We start from the raw sequence: 24,347 nt of genomic DNA, 5'->3' as shown, positions 1-24,347 counted from the left end.
GGAGGGAGGTTCCATCCAGTCCATGCTCGTTAAAGACCCGACCTGATGACGACAGGTTATGAAGCCACTAACACTAGCCTCAATTAGCAGACCCACCCTGTTTCTGGCATTTAAATTTTTATTCCGGTTGTTCCATCTTCCAGGGCGCATTGCATTGCATTGGACGGAAACTCAAGGGTCCAATAAGATAATTGTGATGACTTTGCTTGAGGTGATGACCATTTATGTCATAGAAACCTCCTCCTGTTACTCCCTCCCCAGCAGCCCACGTCGACCAACACGTGGTTGTCGTTGTACACACATCCGATACTGTACAATGCCTCAGCTTTCCGGTTTTCAGTAGTGCCATCTGCTGCTGCACAGATCCATGGAGATCAGTAATTCAAATTGTAGATCAGTGCCTCATCAGGTCCCGTCTCGGCAGGCCTCCAGTTTCCACCTGCCGAGATCTACAAAGATTGCTTGGCGGAATAAACATAATAAACAATCTGGGGACTATTGTAATCTTGCTTGGTTGCCTGTTGCTCGACCTGAGGCATGAGGCACGGCCGCCGGCTCATTCAAAGACTGACCCTGACCCACTGAGGGACTGATCTTCGTGGTAGTGGCATTGTTCTGCATCGGGATTCGGATGGACCTGGGAGACAAATTGTACAGTAGTACCTACATACTAGGTTAGTAGGTTAGTAGCTGGAGAACAGCAAGACTGTAAATCATCCAGCAAATGTAGAAGAATATACGCTGCTCAGGGCGCATGCATCCCATCAGTATTATAGAGCATTCTTTACAGTATGCTACTGCAAACACAATTCAACCACTCTTGACATTCATGGATGGCATGTAAGCTAATAATAAAGCGCCCCGTATCTCCGCATATCCTAGATCAAAACCCACCTCAAATCTCCAGCTGAACTGAACAGCTTCCTGACATCATAGCTTGACTAGGACGTTTCAATCGTAGCCGATTCGCTTTCATGCAATTTTGCAGTATGTACCAGTAGTTGTCTGTGCATATTCTTAAGTTCAAACACACAACCAATGTGTGGTTGGGAAATGTTGAGTAAGTTAGGATAGCCCTGTTATCATGCAATATGACTTTGGTCTGATTGATTGAACCCAAGTGCTGCTTGTCGTGGCCCAAGCTACAACATTCTACCTATTCCTACCTGCCTAAGTACCTATCCTTAAACCAAATGTCACTTTCGTGTCGTTACTGAGCCGCCTCCCCACCGAGTAGCTCAGTCTCTTGTTATCCACACTTCCCCCAATAGCAGCAAGCAAGAAACCTGTCGTAGATTGGGCTTTGTCCCTTTCTTCACCTTCAAGAGCAGGAGTGCCTCATTTTCAGATGCCAGACACCGCAGTGTCCAGGTTCGCTGATATCTTCTAGGTAGGTATACATCCCCCTTCATAGCTCTGTTGGTCGCCGACGTACCCCGATCATCAAGGCTAGAATAGGGAGTACCGCGATTGCTGGGAGCAGCCCCTTCCACTGAATCATGCTTGCAAACTATGATGACTGGACCTCAGTCGGTATGTCTGGCCCAGTGCGATCTCCTGGGGAATCCGGGAAATGGTTCTCGTCCTCTCCTGACTGATTCGAATGATTGTGGTTCATGTCCAGAGATGTGCTAGGCTCCTGAGGCAGGTTCTGAGCGGCAGCATTCTCTCCCCGAGATGCAGGTTTCTTGCCGCCCTTTCTGGCCTTCCGACTTTTCTCCTTGGCCTTTTCGAGAAGTCGTTTGCGATCAGCTTCTTCCTGTCGGCGTCGGCGGTCTTTCATCTCATATTGTCGGATCAATGCTCTGGGTGGCACTCCAAATATCATTTCGTATTCACAGAATTCGCAAATCCATTCGTCAGCTGTTTTGGTGGGATCCTGCCGCGCCTCTCGACGACGTCGCCGCGCAGCCCTTTCGAGTGATCTGTCTAGGCGTCGTTTGCTGTCTCGACGAGAACTTCCGGAGCCTCGACTAGCTGCCACGGAAGACCCATCGTGAGGAGCAACACTGCCAGGTGGTAAGGAGCCAGGGCCGGCCTGAGTCGACATGCTGTGCTTGCTCGAGTGGCCTAACGGCTATGTCAGTAAATCAAAGTCTCGACTGTGCAACATGTACTCACCGGGCCACTGAACCGTGCCAGGGACTTGGGAATCACAGGTGAAAGTAAACTGGGTTGATGCTGGAGTCGATCTTGTTGCGATAGAGTGTTGTTGAAGTAGACTAACGTTCTCCTGTCCCTGAGGTCGAAGTTTCTCGGCGTTTGCGATAGCATTTGATATTATACCACTGCCCTCTTGCTCTAAGTTCGCGTTAGCAGCTGGAAATCCGTTATAAGGAAGATGCACAATTGTGGAAGGAACAGAGATCGAGGCCGGACTGCGGGGGAGAGAATCCCATCAGCCAGGCGGCAGTGCAAATTGTCACCGGAGGAGAAATGGAAAATGGTGAGCAAGTCTCCGTTCCGTTTTATGCTGTTAGCCGAAAGCTATGGAGGGCAGAGCAGGAACCCCCCGTCGCTGAACAACCTCTCCATAACGAAAGGCGCATCGGCATAGCGTGTCCAGAAACTCGGTTGAATGCAAACGCTAGTGATGAATCCATGTGCAGGAGTTTGGAGGCACAGCAACAGAGCTTGAAAAAAGTAGAAGAGTGATGAACGTACCGCCCGTTGTCCACTGAGTGGCCTTTGGCCCTCGCCCAGCCCACGCATTACTGTTACTATCAGACAATGCTCGCAGCGGGCTTCTGCCATTCCTGGAACGCCCAAGCCTGCCCCGCCCAGGTCCTGATATCCCCTGATTGTTGGATGAAAAAGTGCCCGTCGTTGGATGTGAGACTGAGTGGAATGACGCCCGGTCGTTGTGTGATTCGTCGGTAGGAGAATGTCCTGCACCAGCTGAAATGGCAATCTCATTACTCGAGCCCTGGGTGCCATTAACAGAAAGCTCCCCAGGGGAAGGAATTTTCCGCTTCTTTTTGTTGTTCGTGTTTTCAAATACATCATAACCATCCACAGAGGACGTTGCGGAAGGCGGTGGTTGCGGATCGGGGATATCTGGCTTCGAGGATCGCTGAGTCCCACGAGTCAAGATCTCCGGGGGTGATCTAGTAACAAGAGTGCTTCGCAAAGCCGGCTCTTCATCGTCGCCATCTGGCAGCCCCAGTCCGTTTCGTCGAGGGGTATAGTTGCAGCCCTCCTCCGCTCTACGAGTTTGTTGAGATGGGCTTGTAGAACATGCCCTTGGCGGGCTCGTGTCTTCCCTGAAGTTGTATGGTGGGTAATAAAAGAGAGGCGTCGTTTCGTGAGTTGAAGGAGGATACGCTATTGTCTCTACGGCCCCTGGTGAGAGCTTCTCGCGCAGTCGACGTTTCGGTAACGGCCGAATCGGTCGGTCTGGGAATAGCGACGATACAGTATCTGGCGACATGTTGAGATTTGAACCTGCGCGTGAACGAACATTTCTCGTTAGCACGTAGATCACCAGAACGATGGAGAGAATCGCCACAATTATAGCGAAGTTCGACATGGTCGCAGATGGTATTGGAAGAGTTGTTGGCACCGTCAGAAGCTGCTCAGCCTTGCTGGCAGTTGAAAGCAGTTGCAGGACCAACACCTGCTAGATTGGCAACTGACGGGCCAAATGCAAAGCAAACGGAAAGCGTACCCATCGAACATTGTATAGGCTCTGTTCTAAACGACGGCAGACACGACAGTCGAAGGGCAAGTCCTGCCAAACGAGGGGTCGGAGCTTGTACAATTCGTTGGCGGCAAACAAATTTAATACTGCAATACTAGTTATACAAGTCGCAGAGAAGACCAAAACGGTGATTTGCAAAAGAATGCCTGTCTCTTCGAAGCTCAGAGGGGTAAACTTGGTTCGGTCGGGCTCTAAAGCGTTCTGTGTGCGGGTCAGAACATATCGTCGATATCACAACTCAGTGTTTGGCACTGATACGAGTACCAGCCTGCACCAGCTCGGCTCGTTTCGTACTTGTATCGATTCCTGTAGTAGGTGTACGAATGGATGGCAGACTCGCTCGCTCTTGGTCGCTCAAGGCCGGGGCTCGCTTACCCAGTCATGGACAGGGTGATGGAGGGGGTGTTCGTGGACACGAAGGACGCTTTTATATGAGCGCAGGCGCTACAGGAGGCACAAAAAGGAGACAAAATTTATGAAGCAAGAATTATCAAAGCGGGTAGCCAGAATAACACAATGCGAAGTCCGATAACGCCCTCAACGTTGCTGTATTTGAGTGTGATTGAATCACCAACTACTAATCTGTGGAGGTGCTAAGGTAGAGGCAGGGCCGTTGGGAGGTGGCGGGTTAGGCAATCACACTGGCGCTTCCAATACCTGACTGTCCCGCCCTCCCGTCTTCTCCAATTCCTGCTAACAGCAGCCACAAGGGAAAAAAGAGGGACGACCACGTTTATAATCTTGAGCTTCAACTGTACATTTCCAATGCTTTTATGCGTAAACCTGTCCTGAGTAATCTATACTGGACTGGAGCGTGGTGAAATAACTGTTTTGTGGCTCACTCGAACAACATGGCATTCCATATTTTCCTGATGTCACTCATCAGAAAATGCAGGGCATGCATGGTAGGGCAATTAATATGGAAACAGTCTAAATGATGCGGAAACAAACCGCTCTCATAGTCTCCTCATTGGAGCCGGCCAATAGCCGTCTGGTCACTGTCATGCGCTGCACCTCAGCGGTGAGTGGGCACTAATTTTGCCTCTTGGCTGCTCCCGTCAGAGACCTTCAGGTTCGCGAACCCCAAAAGACCCCTGTAATCGGAACTTGTTAGTGAGCTCAGTCTGCACAGCGAGCGCTATAACTTTATGTTCTGCAGGTGGCTCGCAGTGGTTCCACCGGCTTTTGCTTTGGGAAGGATCCCAAGCAAAGTGAGACCCGCGCCCACCTTCCTGCCCACTTTCCCACACCCATCCCATGCCCGCGCTTCTTCTGGCTATCCTCCTCATCCTCCTCCTCCTCCTCCTCGTCGTTCCGAAGAAAGCTTCCACCCACTCGTCTCTCTCTCATACTCTTCGTTACGGCAACTCTCCGTGTCATGACCACGGCGTTTCTACTCGGTCTCGACATGCTTGCCTGCCAATCCGTCCTTCGATACCGTCGCCCTTACTTGACATTCTTCTTTCAGTAGTCGCACTCATCGCTGGTCACTAGCCAGCTTCAACAATCTTTATTCCTTGCTCACCACCACCAATTCTCGCGATTTCCTTACCTCTCAACTTCTCGATTGGCGCTGAGAAGAACATATCTACTGTATTTTGTCCCACGCGCCGTTGTTGGTTCCCACAACCTCTCGCCCTTTCTTCCATTTTCTCCTCTGTCACCTCAGATCGGTGACCCGGCTCCCTCAATGGCACCACCCTCGCCGCGACGGTCATCAAGAGCCCGTGCCACCAATTCACAATCCCAACAGTCATCTGTATCCTCAAGCACCTCTGGTCGAGTTGAGCGGAATACGAGATCAGTCGCCAAACCGTCTTCCAACAAATCCACACCAAGTGACTCTTTGTCCTCGGAGCCATTTGAAGATCTTGACGATACCCTCCTCGGTCGAAGGCGAAAGCGTAACCACGAAGACGAAAACGATAAGACTTTGAAACCCGATAATTTTGAAATGGCGAATGGCAGCGACGACCTCCCAGAAGAGGAGGACGAAGCCGTGCGATGTATCTGTGATGCAGAAGAATACCCGGGCCGCCCACCCGTGGAAGGCGCCGACCTGGATTTCTTCAATGCCATAGAATTTACTGAAGACGTTACCGGCTTCTTCGTTCAATGCGACATTTGCAAGGTCTGGCAGCACGGCGCCTGTGTCGGCATCTTTAGCGCTGAGAGCTCTCCCGAAGAATATTTTTGCGAGCAATGTCGGAAAGATCTCCATAAAATATACACTGCAAGCAACGGGTAAGTGAATTGCCCAGTATGATTTTTTGCTGGCGGCATGGATTTCATGTTTTTCTGGTTGCTTGAATTCTTGGATAACGCATGTTGGGCGGCCCTCTCACGAACCTGAGTACTGACAAGTTTGTTTTCAGCCAAAAATGGTCCAAGTATGTCCCCCATAACCGGCCGTCGCGCGCAACATCTCGAGCCACCTCAATCGCCAAGGAAGGCAATCGTTCACCCAAGACTGGCACGAGTAAGACCTCGCGCCCAACATCCGCCTCACAAACCTCAAAACGCCGATCCACAATGAATAGCCGCGACCGAGCTTATGAAGACGAGCAACTCCTGCGTGCCATTGAAGCAAGTAAAGAAGATGTCCCTCAAGATGAACAAGAAATGGTGACCCGACGAGCGAAACGGGGACGAAGCGATAGTGAAGAGTCAATCGCCGTCAATGCTCGGCCACGGGATGAGAAACTGGCATCACTGAGGAACCCATTAAGTGTAAAGAGACAGAGAACCAATTCGATGTCACCTTCACCTCCTACTGAGCTGGTCGAGGTTCAAAGTTACAACGAATCAGATGAGGAGGTCAACACTCGAAATGGAACCAAGAAAGCTCGTAACAGCAAGAACCAGCGAACCAAGACGGAGAAGGAAGATAAGGAGCGCCAGCGACAGGAAGCTGCAGATAAAAGGAAAGGCCGCGCAGAAAGGCGACGAGGAGAGGGTATGTTGGAGCGTACATTCTGATTAAGCAGGGTACTGATCATTGCATAGATTCTGACCCTTCAGAGGAAACACCTCCTGCCGTTGCTAAACCTCCCGCTACCAAGAGCATCGAGACACCGGTTATTATGGAACCCCCTGCACTTGCGCTGCCCGTTCCCGACACACCCCCTGCGAGCAGCCAGACGGTCTCAAGCACCGCCAAGCGCGGCGGCAGAGCTACACATAAGAAGGGCAAAGGCAGGAACCAATACACGAGGGACCGCGATGTGGATGGCGAATCCCCAGCACGATCCATGTCAAGGGACATTCAAAAGAACGGCGAAGAACCCACCCCTACACACACGAAACCTACAAGTGAACATCGACATGGCAAGTCAAAGCCCGCCTTACACCACAAGTTGAATATGGTGGATATGAAGCGGCGTGTCGGTGCCATAATGGATTTCATTTCAAGGACCCAAGTGGACCTTGCAGCGGAAGCAATCCCAGGCACGAACGGAAACGCAAGCAACGGAGAAGCATCGCCGCAAAAGTCCTCAGACTCCCATTCTGTAGAGAATGAGGATATAGCAGGCTCTTCTGGGGGCAAAGATTTTAAGGATCTGAACTGTATAGAGATGATGGATGTCCTGACACGAGATATGGTCAAGTGGCAGAATCAGTATACCTGACGGCAGCACTTTGTTTCAGTAGGTCCATCATGATGAGATAAAAGGGACCTGCGCTCGATTTCTTATTTAAGGCGTTTACGGTTAGGAGCATCAAGGGGCGTCACCAGCATCCGCAGCAGATGCAACAGGCAAAGCTGTATGAGCTTGTGTATAATCTGTTGTCGGTATTATTATTTCTATGGAACCGCTTCACGAGGCGAAGCTGTTGTTCCGGCTGCCTTTCTATATATACCCTAGTACGGCCCGAGGGTTCGGTCATTGGCGTCTTTGCACAATTTGAGAGGCATGGAGGAGGAGGACTCGAATCAAGTTTGGCATGAGATGACAGAGAATAGGCTTAAATAGTGTACATGGAGTATGCTCTAGTATACAACGTATGCAACAGAAATGGATTCCTGAGAATGCTAGGCACCTGCCTTCTCTTGTGCGATTGCTTGTTTCTTCTGTTTCTTTGCTTGGTTTAGACTTAGAGGAGGGTTGTCTATGGACTGCTGGTGCTTCTCTGATCCCTCGTCGGATACATCGTCCAGCACGAACTTGCCCATTTTCCCATGTCGCCACAAGTGTAGGATTCTGCTAGCAGCCGATTGTAAATCAGGAACGCCTTTTAGCTTTATTAGGCCGTCTTTCCGAGCAACGGCGGTAAGGAACTCATGAACGTCGTTGGTGGGTTCGCAGTATCTCTTATACAAGGTCGGCTTGAAGAGGTTCATCCGGTAGAGGAGGTAGTCCACCAGTATCTCGGTTGGTATTAACCCGTCTTTTATGCCCTGCACGAGCGCAAATTTTAGCATAGCCTCGCCGTCACGAACGTAGGGTGGGAAGACACCGGGGGTGTCCAACAGAAATGCACCATTTAAGCCTACGCCCTTACTCTTCCCCTCTGGGTCGAGGATGCGCACATTTGTACCCATTTTGCGCGTCACGCCTGCCTGGCCTCCAGTCCTGGCTACCTTGGCCGTTTTCCTCGGTATGCCTTTGAAGCGTAGAGCGTTGAGCACTGAACTCTTGCCGACATTGGGCACTCCGACAACCATGGCCCGCAAACCGACCAATGAATCGTGCGCCACGGTAGCGCTCTTGATCATTTTAAGTAGCTTATCTGTCGTCGAGGGTCTGTTCTTGTCCCAGAAGATGATATTATCACCATAAATCTTGCGCAGTATGTTTTGGAGATTTGGAGTGTCTGTTGTGTAATCGCATTTTGTGTAGATGATGATTCGTTCGTTACCGGCTATGATGCGATCGAGATTGGGATTGTGTGATGTGAAAGGGACCCGAGCGTCGCGGCATTCGAGAGCAAGAGAGATGTGGCTCTTCATTTTTGTCATCTCGCCGAAGCCCTTGGCATGATGGCCGATATAGTACGTTTTCGGTATGGAGTTTGGTACGACAAAACTTTGCCGAGGGACAAACTGTGCCATTGTGTCGATTCAGTGTGATTTTACGGTAGTACGTCTTGTTCAACAGGGAATTGAAGAAGCGCCGTTGCTTTTCGAAATGGGTATCGTGGAGCATTGAGATGTGATAGGATGAAGAGGACCCTGAAAAAGAGGGCATGATGTAAATCTGATCCTCAGCCTCGTCTTAGTGCCCCACCATGTTCAGCCTCGCCCCTCCGCACGTGCCGATAAGAGCTCGCGATAATAGGAGCTACGTCATGCTCAGCTCTCGGTATCGTCGAGAACCTGTTGAACCAATTGATATTGGAGAATTGCCCACGCGGTTTATTATACTATTAGGACACAGCATGGGGAGACACAACCAAGTGCCGCCTCGCCCTTTACGGCACCGACAAGGGCAAAAGGTTATGGAAAGCCAAGGAAAATCACCAAAGCCAAGAAAAGGCCAAGACTGGGCTTGAGCTTTTTCACCAGAACAAAGGCTAAAGTTATAGCGAGACTGAGAGAATAATAAGTTGACTCAGAGCCCCCGGGACCATGCGAATTTCCAACATGTGCTTCAAATCCTTAGCAAAAACGACAAATTCTGTCCTGTCCTGTCCTGTCCTGTCACTTGTGAACAATGGCTGAGCCAGAGCCTATCCAAGACACTATCAATGTCGAGCGGACGCCAACGCTCGGTTCTAGAAATACCATTACACCAAACACTCAAAATGCCCTAGCTGAGGATGATGCCTCGAGCCCTGCAAATGGAGGAGGGCGAGCATCCAGGTACTTTGCAAGAGGTGGGAAACTTCGACCCTTTCGACTGCTGAAGGAAGATGTTATCAACCTCAAGAGTCGATACTTGTCAGATTGGCAGATCTTCAATCAACAGGTGGTTGCAAGTGCAGTCTACATCTTCTTCACAAACCTTCTTCCCGGCATCACTTTTGCCAGTGATCTATACACATTGACCGGCAAGTCGTGGGGAACCATCGAGGTTGTGTTCAGTACTGGATTATGCGGCCTCATTTTCTCTCTGTCAGTAGCATGCGAACACCCTTTTATACCTCGTTACACATTCTGACAAGAGCTCCTAGCTTCTCGGGCCAACCTCTTACGATTCTGGGCGTTACAGGCCCATTCTCGGTGCTGGCTGAGAACATCTACGAACTATGCGAGACACATTTCCATGTAAGTCGATAAACAGTGTGCATTTATACTGGTGGCCATCGACTAACACCTCCCAGGTCGAATTTCTACCAGTCATGGCATGGTCCCTCATCCACGCTGGCTGGATGCACTATCTCCTTGCCATCTTCAACGCGCATGACTGGACCATGCAATATGTCACCCATTTCAGCGCCGACATCTTCTCACTCCTCAACAGCGTCATCTACTTCCACAAGGCGGCAATGGAGCTGAAGCGGACCCACGCTCGAGTCTCCCTTGCTGCCTTTCTATATGCTGTTCTTGGAGCGGTGGGAACGTGTCTCCTGGCAATTCTGCTGTCTACGGCAAACTCGTGGAAGCCTATGCTCCATCGCTACGTTCGACTTGGACTTACAGAATATGCCGCTGCTATTTCCATTATTATCTGGATCGGAATTCCATATATCGGGGAACTAGCATCATTAGATCATATACGGCTCGAAGTCCAAACCAGCTTTCGACCCACGAACCCAGACAGATCGACTTTCTTTGTTCGCTTCTGGGAGATACCTATCGAATGGGTCTTCTTATCCATGATCCCGGGCGCCATCGTCACGGTCTTGTTCTACTTCGACCACGAAATCAGCAGCATTATCTGCACCGTGGAACGATACGGGACCAAGAAGCCAGGCGGGTATGCTTGGGATGTTGCTCTCTTGGGAACCACTACCATCCTTTGCGGTATTCTTGGGATTCCTCCTGCAAACGGCCTGTTGCCTCAAGCGCCGCTTCACTCAGAATCATTGATGCATTATGTCATTGAGAGTCCTCCTGCGGAAGAAGGGGAACAGCCAGATTCGCCTCAGCCAGTCGCAAGGACATATGAGCAGAGATATTCTCACTTTATCCAAGCTTCTCTCATTCTGATCTTTGTGTCTCCCCCACTACAGAAGCTTCTGGGTCTTACACAGACATCAGTGCTGGCTGGTCTGTTCCTCTTCATGGGTTACCAGTCTCTAACTGTCAACCCTATTCTTGAAAGAGTTGTAAACCTACTCACGCCGCCATCTGATCTCCCTGCCCTCCCTGATAATGTTAGCTGGTTTGGTATTCACATGTACACTGTCACACAGATCATCATGACAGGTATTGTTTTTGGGGTGACGCTGACAGTTGCGGCCCCTGCATTCCCTCTGATCATCATCGCTTTAGTTCCCGTCCGGTTATCGCTCATGAACCGCGTGTGGAGCCGTGAAACGTTGCGATTAGTGGACGGATGGGCTTGTCGGGAGGGCAAACCGGAGGATTCGGATTCAGAGACGATACAGGTGCAAGGATCTGGAGATGAGGAGAAGGCTGGTGTTTGATTTGACATGAATGCTTCAGAGAGGAGGTGAGACAACATATTGCTGCAAGTAACAGGGGTCAGAATACCCATATACAGATACAGTACGGAGTACACGCAGATTAGACTTTGCATGAAACCCATATGAAGAAGTACGCAGTAGATTCATTCGTCAGCCAATGCATGTCCCTAGTGCCTTTCATACGACAATCAGACTACCCCGCAGAAACTGCACTTCAGTTCACTCTTGTCTCCAATATCAACTCTCTTATTCAAAACAGTTGAGCGAGCGACTGCAACGCTGATTCATATAACAGTTGGAGTAGGGGTCATACAGCCCTGAAAGACACAACTCGCGTCATTGGGCCCTCGCTGGCGATCGGATCACCAACAATTTAACAACCTTAAAGTGAAACACTTCTAATCAAAAGGAGTATGCCAACGTCTGTGCAGGGGAAATCCGCGCTTGTCACTGGCGGTGGCTCAGGTATGAACATGCCAAATACACAGACCTGCAAGGAATCGTGGACTATTGGTTGACGACGAAGCACAGGTATCAATTTGTGCTTTGTCCGTATACTCCTAGACAATGGATGTTCGGTCCTCATTGCCGATCTCAAATTGCGACCCGAAGCTCAACAACTCCTGAAGCAATATCCGTTCCCCGGCATCGACGGTAGAGCTGGGGTGTTGTTTCAAGAAACCGACGTTACATCTTGGACACAGTTGACGGCTGCTTGGGAGAAGGCCTTGGAGAAGTTCACAGTTGTCGATATTGTCGTTCCAGGAGCCGGTCTGTTCGAGCCTCAATGGTCCTCCTTCTGGGAACCACCCAGAACTGAGAGTAACAAAGATAGTGTTTCTCGAGATGATGCCAATGCGGAACCTGGACACTATGCAGTCTTGGATGTGAACTTAGTATCTCCCATTCGGCTCAGTCAGCTGGCTATCGGGCATTGGACAAAGGCGAAGCAGAAGGGATGCCTTGTACATGTTGGCAGTATGGCAGGCTACTTAGCCGGCATAGCAACGCCCTTGTACTTTGCGAGTAAGCATGGCTTGCATGGGTTTGTGAGAGCATTGGGGGGATTGCGTGATGAACTCGGTATTCGAGTCGGCTGTATTGCTCCCGGCGCAGTCGAGGTAAGCTCGCCAGAGTCTCTGCGAGCCTTTGGAAGACTGCTAATGCAAGGCTACCACTAGACTCCTCTGTGGCATGAAGACCCAACCAAAGCAGTCATGCTAGACGAGGATACAGTTCTGCTAGATCCTCAAGAAGTGGCTCAAGGCATGTGGCAACTTGTCGTTAACCCAGATTATGGAAATGGCACCATCCTCGAAGTGACCAAGGGGGAAACGAGAGTTGTACCACTTTTCAATGCACCGGTTCCAACAGGTGAAGGCATTGTGGTACCTGGCTATGAAGCTTCTAAGGACGCTCTGTATGCGAAGCTGAAAAAGGAGGGCTTGAACGTATGAGTGACGATGTATCGCCGAGGACCTCATCTCCCAGACTACCGTCACATTGTTGGACGGGCATGAATCGGATATCTCACAAAAAGCTCTGCACAGCCTCATATACGCACACATCAGAATATTTATAGAAACAGTGACGTTCACCGAAGCACTTGTACATCCTGATCTATGCTTCAGATTACGGCACAAGCAAGCCACGGACGGAACCATCACAGATCTCTAGTCAGCCTTCCCTGCGCATGGATCAGATCAAGGACCGTGAATAGTAAGGATCTGGGGTTCAATTCTTCATAAGCCTCATATCCAATAACAAAGGCAGACTTCCCTCTAGTGACGGAGCTTTGACCAATGTCTTGGCATGTTGTCTCCAAAGGCTCTCCTTGTTTTCTCTCAAGACAGAATCACCTATCTGTACAAATTCCTCTTTAGAAATAGATGTGTAAAGTCCAAAAGGGCACCCGCAGCGTGCTCCTTTCTGTCACCCCCCAAGAAATATTGAAAAGAATAGCCTTGTAACTCTCACAAAGAAATAATAATCTGAGATGATTCTCCGCACAGTAGTAGCAGGGGCCGTTCAGGTGATGGTGGCAAGTAATAAATGACAAATAGTGACATGAAACCCGTAAGATGACCATGATACACTGCATTGTAGTATCATAGCGCATAGCATAGACAACTGAAGCAATGCCAAACAAGAAGAAAACAAATCCATAATTCGCACACCGGATAAGTGAGCTCGCGAAACGAGTTGGGTATCTTGATGAGCTGCCTTGACCATACTGCACTGCTCTTGATTCCTTCTCCCCCCATCCCCCCCTGCTCCACTGCAGACACCCTTTCCCCCCAACCAAAGACATGGGCTGAGAACATCCTTCTGGCCGCGTAGAAAACGGTCACGATAGAAGAAACGCGTTTTCAGAAGTGGTTGGACCGGCCCATGATGTGATGCTGCTGCTGCTGCTGCTACTTCTGGCTCGATCGATAATAATAAAAAATAGGTGTAATGTGTTGTCTTGCCTCAATTTCCGGTCTTTGAATATGTAAATAGTTGAAAAGGAAAAACGGGGTGGCTGTCCAGCCATTATTGGCGAGTCGAGCATGGCAGGCGAATTTGGCTCTGGGTGTCGCATGAAACGTCGGTCTACTTGATGTTCTTGAAAAGATCAGAACCTAAGCTTCCATTGTCCTTTTCGAGATCGGTCAATTCGGGTATCATGGGAGGCGGCGGGCCGGATCGTTTCTTAGGTGTCGGTGCACGAGGACCTTCCTCCATAAATATGGTACTGGCTCGTTTGTTGGGGATCGTCTCTCCGGTCCTCATGCGTCTGAACCAGCCGCTGGTTCTCCTAGACTTGCGCTCGTCGAGGTAGCTTGCGCCACCCTGGCTGCTCGGCCGGGCAAGGCCACCGGCGCCGGCGGCTGGGACACTTCCGTTCGATGATATCTGGCCCTCTGCATAAGTGTTATTCAACATGGTTCTACTGAATAGGCGACGGATGCTGCCTTGGCGGCTTGAAGCAGCTGGGCTCAAAGGAGCATCCTCGTCGGCGTAGCGCTTGGTTCCAGCGAGATTACCATTAGAAGAAGCAGTAATGCTTGGCTGAGGTGTGTTCTTGTTGGCGTCCTCGGTGACACTGCTGTATGTGTCCTGTCCCGGTTCCTTCTTGGATTCGTCCTTGACGTCTTTGGCGGGTGGCGGTGTCTGTGGAGGAGTTGGGACCTTCTGAACAGGTGATTCCGGAGGCGGTGGAATATTGGTGCCGTCTGTGATACTACCAAAATTGAGGTTGAGAGCGGGCAGCTGGAATCGCGAACCTCCGCCGCTCTTGCCAAAAAGAGACGACATAATTGGAAAATAGGTAAATTGGTGATTCGTGCACGATACGAGACGAGGCGGATCGGACGGAGAATGGAAGAAGGCAGGTCGATTCGATGGCGAGGGCCCGAATTCGGAAAGGGGTATTTAGCAAAAGCAGGATACCTTAGGCGAAGCGAGGGCCTAGGAGCTCAAGAAGAGAATTGGAATGGCAATCAAAACTCTCAATGAAGCTGCAATTGATGACTGGGATCCAACAAGCGGGTTTAGATGACGAAGCTGAGTCTCAAACTCCCCGCAAGAACAGGGCGAAGAGAAAGGAGAGTTCTAGTTAACGGTTTTGGCCTGACCAGGATGAAGAGGTACCGCAGAATAACGAGGCAAGGTACAGACGCAGCGTCGCAGACAGCACAGTGCTGTAGCGTAGCATACAGTAAGGTAAGGTCAGGTACGGAGTAGAGGTGGAAAATTGGAGCAAGGGTCTGGTGGCTTGTGGTTGACTGCAAGTTGCAGGGATCCAACACGCGGCGTGGCGTGCTTTTGGTAACAAGGACGATGATCCCAGACGTGGGGAGCAGTGCAATTGAGGCGATGGGTAGTTGATGTAGAGAGAGATATTATGAGGCAGTAGATGTTGTAGGATAGAAGAGAGGAGAAATCGAATGGAGAGGAGAGAGGAGAGAGGAGAGAGAGAGGAGGATGTGTTCAGAGGAGAAGAATTGGTGCAAGACCGGGTCTTAGGCTGGAGGAGAGAGAGCCATGAGAGGTGCAGTACGACCTTCCTGATGTAAGTGGAGAATGTCGTGGCTGGTAGCGAACCTAATAAAGCTACTTTGGGAGTACTTTACGGTTCGAGTGCCACACAAAAGTGTTTCCTTTTCAGACCTTGCCCCTGAGAGACCCAGACTGCAGCGAGCCCGCTGTTCCCTGGACCCTGCTGGAGCCACGCGAGTTGGGCGTCTTTCGGCACGCAAAGTACTGCCTAGTACACTGCGTTACCAGAAATGATGATTGGTCTAATCGATTTGGGGGATAGCGGTCCCTCTCGCAGCGTGTGGCTGTCGAGGCTTGGAGGTACCCCCAAAGTACTGACCTTGAATCTTGGAAGCCATCATGCAATCACTCAAGACTACGGGACAGACCGAGACTATTGACGAAAATGACACCAAATGGTGAACGATTCCGAAGCAAAAAGGTTGAATCAACTCTGCTATACCGTTGATGCATTGGAAACTCAAAAAAGAAAGCACCGATTGATCATTGAGTTGATCATACATGGTTCCAAAGTCAATTCATCATATTCACAGTCGCTCCCTTCTCTTTTCTCCCTTAAAACCCCGAGAAAACACCCTTTTTCTAACGCCACAGACGTGTGTCGAGACTCGATGAACCACCCATTCGACGGAGAGAAGAAACGTTGGCACCAACATGTTTCAACCGGGCCTATATCAACGGCTCCATGTCGATAATCGAGGTACAGTACTTACTAACCTACGGCGGATAGGTAGGTAGGTAGTTACGAGCTGTTATCTGTCAACAGTGCCATAACCAACGTTCCCAATAACTTAATTCAAGCCGGCTTTTTTAGGGGATTAAGTTAAGAGGGGGGGAGGTGGCTTAAATTAAGGCATATTTTAAAGGTTAGGCTTAAATTAAATTAACTAACTTATAAGATTTTAATATAATAACTATAGAGAATAGCCTTATTTATTTTTTATAACTAGCTTTTTAAGTAAAGTATTACTTTTATTACCTTTAACTTAAATCTATAATATTAATTTAATAATATTATTTTAGCCTAATTAAATAACCTCTTTACTTTAATTAATTTAATAAATATATATAAGATATTATAAGCTATTTTTAATAATATAAAATAGGTATATTTATATTGCCTTTACTATTTAATTAATTTATAGCTAATTTACTTAACTTTCTCTATTAAATACTAAAATAGCTTAATAATAGGCATTTTATATAACCTTTTTTATTTTATATAAAAGGCAGTAAAAATACTATTAACTTTATTAAGCTTAAAGACTGTATTTTATATAGTAAATAATTAAAGAGATTAAAGGTCTTTAACCTTTTAATTTTTAATATAAAAGGCTTTAAAGTATATATAAATAGCTTTAACTTTAATTTTATTATAAATTAGGTAAGTAAGGAATTTTAGCTATATATTAAAATAAAGGATTATTACTGCCTAATAAATTAATAATAAAGTAATTTTCTTTTTATAGATATATAGCTTATTTATAGTATTAATAATAGCCTTATAAGCCTAACTATTTATTGCTTATAGAAATAAGGCTTAATTTATTATAAAAATATAAAAAGGTAAAGAATTTAATAAAAAAAGATTTAAAGAGCTTAATAAAGCTATAGCTATAAAGAGACTGCTATAATAATTATAAAGGTATTAATATAGCTTTTTATAGCTATATATAATAAATAAGATTATAGCTTTTTTATAGCCTTTAAGCTTTTTAGTCTTTTTTTTTAAAGAGATATAAAATACCTATAATTTAATATAAATAAGCCTAATTATTAAGGTATAAGATATTACTCTTAAAAATCCTCTTTAAAGGCTTAAGGTTATTTAAATTATAGATATAAAATTAATTAATAATAGTCTATAAATAAAGGGTATAATTAATTATAATAGATATTAAATTTTATTTTATTTATTAATTAAGCTATAATCAAATATAAATAAATATATCTTTAAAGCTTATAATATCTCCCTTTTTATAGGCTTTATATATATATTATAACTAAAGCTTATAGCATTATAGTATTTTTTATATAAATTAAATAATATTATATAGCTTTTTAATTACCTTTAAAGTATATTATAACTCTTTATAGCTATTTATATAATTAAAGATAAATTAAGTAAAAAGCTAAAAGGTAAAAAGTAAAGCTTTAACTATAAGATTAATAATATAACTTTAATACTAAAGTTAATAAATTTATATTTATTTATTAATTAGGTATAATAAAAAGTAACTTAATTGCCTATAAAAAAAGGCTATAAGGTATATAGTATTTAATTTAATATTATTAAAGGTAAAGAAGCTAAACTTATATAAAAAGAGATTAAAGGTTTTATATACTTTATTAATAATAATAGCCTAATTCTTATTAAAATAGGCTTTTTTAAGTTTATAGAAAGTAATAACCTTATAGGTTAAAAATCCTACTATTATAATATAATAGATAAGTACTTTTAAAATAGTATAGCTATTTAGGGAGGTCTATAAGTTAAAGGATAAGCTAATAAGAAATAAGGCTATAAGAAGCTCTTCTATAATAAGGGCTCTTTTTTTATTATATTATATAAAGAGCTAATTTTAAATTATAATCTTACTTTTTAAAAGGGCTATTTTAATAATTTTAAGTAGTATTAATAAAAGGCTATAGAAATAGATATATATAATAATATTAAGGGAAATAATTATAGTAATAATTTAATTAAAAAGATTATTATAAAAGCTTTTAATAGATAAGGCAATTAAAGGTATAAAGGGGATATTTTAAAAGGCCTATATTATAGATAATTATAATAAAGGCTATAATAATAATAATATTAATGCTTTAAAACTAGTTATAGCTTTAAGGATTTTATAGGCTAGTTTTAAGTATTTATTATATAATAAAGAAGCCTATAAGAAGTTATATAATCTATCTATAAAGTTATCCTTACTATTATATATTTTATAAAGCTAAAAGGCTATATTAATAAGGTAGTAATAATAAAAGGCAGTTAATATAAAGGTATAATTATAATTAAGGATTTAATTACAGTAAGGTATAACCTTATATATCTATTTTTTTAATATAAAGAGGTATTAATTATAGTAAAATATTAAAAGGTCTAATAGCTAAAGGTAATGCCTTTTTATAGGCAGGAAAATTACTTTAAGCTATTAGGTAATTAAAGAGGTCTTTTAAAATAATAAAAATTTAGCTATTAATATTTTTAATAATACTAAAAAAGATATTAATAATAGTAATATTAATATTACTATAATATTATAAAAAAAAAATAATTAAAATAGAGATTAAAAAGGTAATTTAATAATAATTAAAGAAAGCTAGCTCTTAAGGTATATTATAAGAGATTAATATAGGAAAGTAAAGGGTTTACTTAAGGTTATTCTAGCTATATTTTTTATTACTAAAAATTCTATTTTAAATATACTATTTTTATTATAAAAAGGGCCTTAAAATTAATAAAAATAAAAGGTATTTATATATTATTAATATTATTATATAAACTTATAGACTTATAAGTTAAGACCTTTATAGCCTTAAGTTATAGCAATTTTTCCTAACTTATAAGTTAAGAGGTTAGACTTAAATTAAGTTAAATAACTTAAATTATTAGGAACGTTAGCCATAATATATTGACCATATTCACAAGCTGCCCTGTTGCCGAGATTACTCTTTTAGATAGCTTATATCTATCCTCACAAGTACCTTGGCACTCAAGGCGCAGTTTTAACACGACGACTCGACCAGCGGAGAGAAATTCTTAGTTGGACTGGATTGCGTTTCCACGGGAGACCAGGAACCCGCCCAAAAGACTAAAACATGTTTCACTCACGGCACGATTGTCTTGCCTATTTTTTCCTCTTTTCTGTTAGAGCGATTCAAGATCGGACTATGTATGACTATCCTCCCTTTATCGTGCATAGGAGAAACAACCCAAGTTTTTCTTCCAAGGTACCAAGTCATGGGACCAACCTCCAGCATTTGCAGTATGAAAAAAAAAGGCTCCGAACCCTTTGGGCTGTTTCTCGCCATTGCGAGTCATGATAGGGGAAGTATCGTCAAGTTCCTCACTCTTTACGGAGTGTCCAAGCTAGCGCAGTCAGACAATTCTCGTTCCCTATTCAAGCTGTAGAAACTCTGACGCTATTCCCAATCTTATCTCTTGTGTTACCCGTCTCGTCGACATCTCCCGATCTAGGAAGGCCCCCCGCGTTCCACAAACGCGGGAATGGATCCATCATCCATCCCACCCGCACTCATTAATCTAATCAATTTGGACTTGGACCCTCCAGAATCTTCATAAGGTCTAGAATTTCTGTTTCTCTGGCTGGGGATGCGGTCCCATTTAATCGCATAATCTGATTGGCTTGTCAATATTTCACGTCATAGAGCTTTAACTAATCGTTTTGACCCGAGCTCGGCTGGACTTGTTTCGTCGAGCTTGAATCAATCATCAACCTCAATTGAGCAAAGCTAATCAATCTTCTTGTTTCAGTTCGACAATCGGTTGCAGACCTTCATCGCAATGGCTAGCTCGCAGTGTCTGCGCCTCAGGCCACTCGCCTCCTCAGGACTTGCAAGGCCCTCGGCTAAGCTCAGTGCTCAACATATGACCCGACTTCCCATGATCGCCGCACGATATAAGTCGGGTCCTTATGGCTACACACAGGCTAAAGCTCTCGTCTTCTCAAAGCCCGGAGACCCAACCAAAGTTCTCAAGTATGTGTATGATATATCTCACCGCCATCAAGACTAACAACTGTCTGTAGGCTTCACAGTCACTCTGTCTCCCCTTCTATTCCCTCGGATTCGGTCCTCGTCCGAACTCTCGCCGCTCCCATCAACCCCGCCGATGTCAACACAGTCCAGGGAGTTTATGGCTCCATGCCTCCCTTCACCAACTTAATTGGTACCGCTGAACCTTCCGCTATTCCCGGTAACGAAGGTGTTTTCGAGGTCGTTTCCACAGGCTCACCCTCCTCCTCGCTACAGAAAGGCGACTGGGTCATACCCGCCATCGGCCAGTTCGGTACTTGGAGAACACATGCGATTGCTGAAGCCGATAAGTTCATCAAGATCGATAAGGAGGGCTTGACTCCTACCCAAGTCGCAACCGTGAGCGTCAACCCATGCACCGCCTACCGCATCCTGCGGCATTATGGACCCAGTGCTGGTCTTCAAGCTGGTATGGGAATGCGCCCCCTTGAGGTTGGCAGTGGCCAGTGGTTCATTCAGAATGGTGCCAACTCTGGTGTTGGACGAGCTGCCATCCAGTTTGGAAAGCTCTGGGGCTTGAGGAGCATCAACGTTATTCGCGATCGCGAAACACCCAGAGCGACTAACGCTTTGAAGAAAGAGCTCCAAGACCTCGGCGCAGATGTCGTCGTCACCGAAACCCAGTTTCTAGCTGCCCAGTGGAAGGATCAACTAGCAGAAATCACCCGCAAGGGTCGTGAGGAGATCGGTCTAGGTCTCAACTGTGTTGGTGGCAAGTCAGCAACTACAATCGCTCGATCGCTCGGCAAAGGCGCTACCATGGTCTCTTATGGCGGCATGGCCAAACAGCCAGTCTCACTACCCCTCGCTCTCCTTATCTTCAAGGATGTCCGTTTTCTTGGTTTCTGGCTTAGCAGGCTCAATGAGGAGGATCCTACCGGCAGGAGACATGCCATCAACGATATTCTTCAGCTCATTCGATCTGGCCAGTTCCGCGACGTCCCTATCGAGGAGGTCAAATGGGACTGGGAGACAGAGGAGGAGACTCTGCGCAATGCCGTACAGCAGGGCCTTGAAGGATTCCGTAAGGGCAAGGGTATCTTCACATTTGGTGAGACATAGGCGGGATAGAAATACGCGAATAAGAGTATAACGTACACCGTGATTGGCTGGGCTGGCTATTCCATTATGAAAAGGTAAACCAGGCCCACTGCAAAGTGTGATAGGTAGCCCCTCCTTAAACCATTGGGCCGAAGGATATACAGACACAGGTCCTCAACGAAAGGAATGACAAATGCAAATAATAACATGTCAAATATCAAGATATGGTTTACTGCCTAGCAAAAGCTAATATATATTATATGAACGCCCCAACTCCTGTTACCCGTGTCATTACCAATCATTCTATGCCCTGAAAGCCTGTGCCCACTCATGCAGCTTGTCAATGACAACGGGGGCGTAAGATGTTTGGGCCTCCTCGATGATCCGGTCAAAGTGACTCAATGCCTCTTCTTCACTCAACTCCAAGTGGAAACGGTCTCGGACCTTGAGCACTGCCTTATCAGGCTCGAGTCGGATATCAGGGATGTTGGCATCGACCATGAGACTAAAGAGATTGAGAATGAGATTTGAGTTCTTGCGTAGTGCCGTAAACGCAAGAAAGCAGTACTGCTTGAACTGCTTGTAATGCTCCGAATTCACGCCACCCATGCAATCCACCATCTCCTTGGACAGCTTCATCAGAGGCGCGAAAGGTTTGGGATCTCTGCCAAGAATGTAGCCGAAGTCGGCATGAAAGAAGTGGCCGTCAGGTGCAAGAAGTAAGTTCTCCAGGTGACGATCGCCAACGCCTAGGATATAAGTGATGACACAGTACCCTGCGCAGGATCTTACGTACGTGTCCAGCGTTTCTTGTCGGACGCCAAGAGGTTGATTGTCATCCGGATTGTTAATCTTGAGGTAGGCCAAAGCTGGGTTGTTTTTGAACTTGTTAGCAATACTTGACAAGCTTTGGGATTGTACAAACTGCGAAGCGCCAGCAGAAGTACTTGTCGCCAGGATCTTGTAGGGCGACAGCTTGAGGTCAAGGTTCTCTTTCTGCAGCAGTTGATCCATAAGAGTGATGATCTGGATAACAAGCTGATCTTGTCTAAGATCATCGCCCAGCTTGAATATAATGGCATAGGAGGTCCCGTTTGTTGTCTTGAAGGTGCATTTGAAGGGATTTAGTGAAGACTTGAACACAACTGTTTGGTCTGGTATGATGCCCGTAATCAGTACTGAAGGGTCAAGCGGCATAGGTAAGGGCGGGTCGAATGATAACAACTCGTTCTTGGGATCAGCCAGAAAGTGCTTAACTCGGTCGACCTTCTTCGGAATGGATTCATTCGAGGTCTTGACCTCTTGAGCAATTCTTGACAGAATAGCGACTAACTCTGCTTGGCGCAACAGAGTCTTGCGCGTTTCCTGGCCATCTGGCTGTTTGACAAGCTCGGCCATGAAGTCGTATGCGACCTTGCGGTAGATGTTGCGGTTATCAATACCTTGCTCAGGGCTGGCATCGTCACACTCAACCATAAGATACCAGTGAAAATAGTTGCCGAGCAAAAAGTTGGCAGCCGCACGCTGGATCAGGAAACGGGCCAGAGATGAATCTTGACTGCTTTCCTCTTCTGAATCTGCTGATATGTGCTCATACTTGAGCGCTTGGACAAGTTGAAGAAGATAAAGCAGAAGTTCCTTGTCGTCGGCTTTTCGTAATCTGTCTACAGCGTACGAACGTACAGCAGAGTTGTCGAAGGATGGTCCGAGGAGCTCCAGCGCATCGTCAACATCGATTGCAGTCCAGCGCCCGAGAACTTGAATAGCTTGTCTTGCCTCGCCGTGATCTCTCCAGTTGACAGATTTGACAAACTTTGTCAACGCTCTCTTGTCTCGTGTCAGGTGGTAACGGAATTTCCATACAAGATCTGCCTCCTCTGGGGTGAGAATATGGGTTGGAGAATACGACATTATGAGATTGAGCTCATCTCGAACCTTGGCATTCGGCTTCAAGTTCTTATCAATGATACCGTGCCTGTATGAGCTTCTGAACAGTCTTCGATGCTTGGCCTCTGCGGGGTTGTCTCTATGTCCAACTTCAGGGTCATAGACTTTGATAAGCCGTCTCCCAGGCGCTGAAGAGCCCTCGCCCACGGCATTGATGCCTGGGCCGTAATGAACCTCCGGCTGACGGTTTGCGAGGCTTGCCTGCGAAACCGAGAGATTCTGGAAAGCTGAAATCGGGGGCGGATCGTATTCGTGGTCAGCGAAGACAACAGGGAAATCGAAACGTGGCAACTCCACGTTAAGTAAGAACGTCGACTGTCCAGGGCGTCCATCCTTGTTTTCGCCATCTTGATTGTCCGGACCGTTCTCACCGTTGATAGCTCGTTGTCTCTGGAGCATCTTCATTGACGATTTGGCTGCTTGCAAGCCTCGTTTCTCAAAGCTTCGAAAGACCATCTGATCCAGCCAGTCAACCCGAGGGATCTCGCCCATCTCGTGTTTCTTGAATAAGGTCTCCATCCGTTCCAACTCTTCTGCGTCTTTATCTAGTGGAGGGACTTCCCCTTTTCGCGTTGTTTTCTTCTTTGTCGAAACCAACGCGGGCGTTGTTGAGTTGTCGGTGCCGTCTGCATTCTTGTATCGGTGAACCAGACACTTTTGCCTTCCCTTCTGTACTTGATTGTCCTCATCAAACATGGGCAGTGTCGTGCCGCCAAACGGAATGGCATGGCCAATGGCCCCTTTACCGCCAGTCGGTGATAGATCCCATACTGTTATAGCCAAGCATGAGTTCGCTGGTAAGGAGTCGTATGTAATAGGCAACTGTAGCCACTCATTCCATCTAACTTGGTTAATACGTCGTACGCCATCACATTCGGGGATTTTCGTACTTTCGCTCGGATCGAAAAGGTTTATAAGCGGTCTGAACAGGGACAGTCAAGGGTTTCGATCCAGCCCAAATCTGCACTGTGACATAAAGGTCAGAGCATGGGCTAACAGCTCTTGTTAGCTTGTCGCAAAAGTCAGGGCAGTGAGCAATGTCGCGGACCTCAGGTTGGACCCAACGTGGCGCAGGTCGGGGCGCTCGAGAAGAGTGGAGTGCTTGAAGGGAGGTTCGTCGCCCTCAAGATTCATACTGCCAAAGGTCAGCTTCAGTATTCCCATGATGGGGGGGGGGGGCGGTTGGAGGGGCATTACATGCGAATGGTCACTGGATGAAGGACGTCCTTGGAAGCCGCAAAGGAGAACGGGTCCATGCGCCCGTACTCAGACATGATAGGCTATGTCATGCTGTGTAAAT

General features: G+C 46.3%; 8 protein-coding genes across 8 annotated transcripts; 4 read left to right on the top strand and 4 right to left on the bottom strand.

Moving 5' to 3' along the window:
* Positions 1–1,510: 1,510 nt before the first annotated feature.
* FMAN_09005 (uncharacterized protein) lies at positions 1,511–3,671 on the bottom strand (the record flags this gene model as incomplete). Its single annotated transcript, XM_041829796.1, has 4 exons — positions 1,511–2,070; positions 2,122–2,301; positions 2,665–3,444; positions 3,668–3,671. 4 exons carry the CDS (start codon positions 3,669–3,671, stop codon positions 1,511–1,513), a joined length of 1,524 nt encoding a protein of 507 aa, XP_041680524.1.
* Positions 3,672–5,390: 1,719 nt separating this feature from the next.
* On the top strand, positions 5,391–7,329 carry FMAN_09004 (uncharacterized protein; the record flags this gene model as incomplete). The annotated part of the gene is made up of 3 exons (XM_041829795.1): positions 5,391–5,944; positions 6,076–6,656; positions 6,707–7,329. The coding sequence occupies 3 exons, from the start codon at positions 5,391–5,393 to the stop codon at positions 7,327–7,329; spliced, it is 1,758 nt and encodes a 585-aa protein (XP_041680523.1).
* Positions 7,330–7,733: 404 nt separating this feature from the next.
* FMAN_09003 (uncharacterized protein) lies at positions 7,734–8,753 on the bottom strand (the record flags this gene model as incomplete). Its single annotated transcript, XM_041829794.1, has 1 exon — positions 7,734–8,753. One exon carries the CDS (start codon positions 8,751–8,753, stop codon positions 7,734–7,736), a length of 1,020 nt encoding a protein of 339 aa, XP_041680522.1.
* A 601-nt stretch (positions 8,754–9,354) lies between these two features.
* Positions 9,355–11,233, top strand: FMAN_09002 (uncharacterized protein; the record flags this gene model as incomplete). Its single annotated transcript, XM_041829793.1, has 3 exons — positions 9,355–9,755; positions 9,806–9,908; positions 9,965–11,233. 3 exons carry the CDS (start codon positions 9,355–9,357, stop codon positions 11,231–11,233), a joined length of 1,773 nt encoding a protein of 590 aa, XP_041680521.1.
* A 413-nt stretch (positions 11,234–11,646) lies between these two features.
* On the top strand, positions 11,647–12,953 carry FMAN_09001 (uncharacterized protein; the record flags this gene model as incomplete). Its single annotated transcript, XM_041829792.1, has 4 exons — positions 11,647–11,698; positions 11,798–12,354; positions 12,415–12,684; positions 12,837–12,953. The coding sequence occupies 4 exons, from the start codon at positions 11,647–11,649 to the stop codon at positions 12,951–12,953; spliced, it is 996 nt and encodes a 331-aa protein (XP_041680520.1).
* Positions 12,954–13,828: 875 nt separating this feature from the next.
* Positions 13,829–14,533, bottom strand: FMAN_09000 (uncharacterized protein; the record flags this gene model as incomplete). The annotated part of the gene is made up of 1 exon (XM_041829791.1): positions 13,829–14,533. One exon carries the CDS (start codon positions 14,531–14,533, stop codon positions 13,829–13,831), a length of 705 nt encoding a protein of 234 aa, XP_041680519.1.
* A 5,275-nt stretch (positions 14,534–19,808) lies between these two features.
* Positions 19,809–21,121, top strand: FMAN_08999 (uncharacterized protein; the record flags this gene model as incomplete). Its single annotated transcript, XM_041829790.1, has 2 exons — positions 19,809–20,002; positions 20,053–21,121. The coding sequence occupies 2 exons, from the start codon at positions 19,809–19,811 to the stop codon at positions 21,119–21,121; spliced, it is 1,263 nt and encodes a 420-aa protein (XP_041680518.1).
* A 282-nt stretch (positions 21,122–21,403) lies between these two features.
* Positions 21,404–24,321, bottom strand: FMAN_08998 (putative 1-phosphatidylinositol 3-kinase; the record flags this gene model as incomplete). Its single annotated transcript, XM_041829789.1, has 4 exons — positions 21,404–23,888; positions 23,938–24,039; positions 24,096–24,182; positions 24,245–24,321. The coding sequence occupies 4 exons, from the start codon at positions 24,319–24,321 to the stop codon at positions 21,404–21,406; spliced, it is 2,751 nt and encodes a 916-aa protein (XP_041680517.1).
* Between the last annotated feature and the right edge of the window lie 26 nt (positions 24,322–24,347).

Source organism: Fusarium mangiferae, assembly GCF_900044065.1.
Source record: "Fusarium mangiferae strain MRC7560 genome assembly, contig: FMAN_scaffold004, whole genome shotgun sequence".
In the NCBI taxonomy this organism is placed as follows: Eukaryota; Fungi; Ascomycota; class Sordariomycetes; order Hypocreales; family Nectriaceae; genus Fusarium; species Fusarium mangiferae.
Note: the sequence above shows the minus strand (reverse complement) of the source record. Positions and strands in the feature narration are given on the sequence as shown.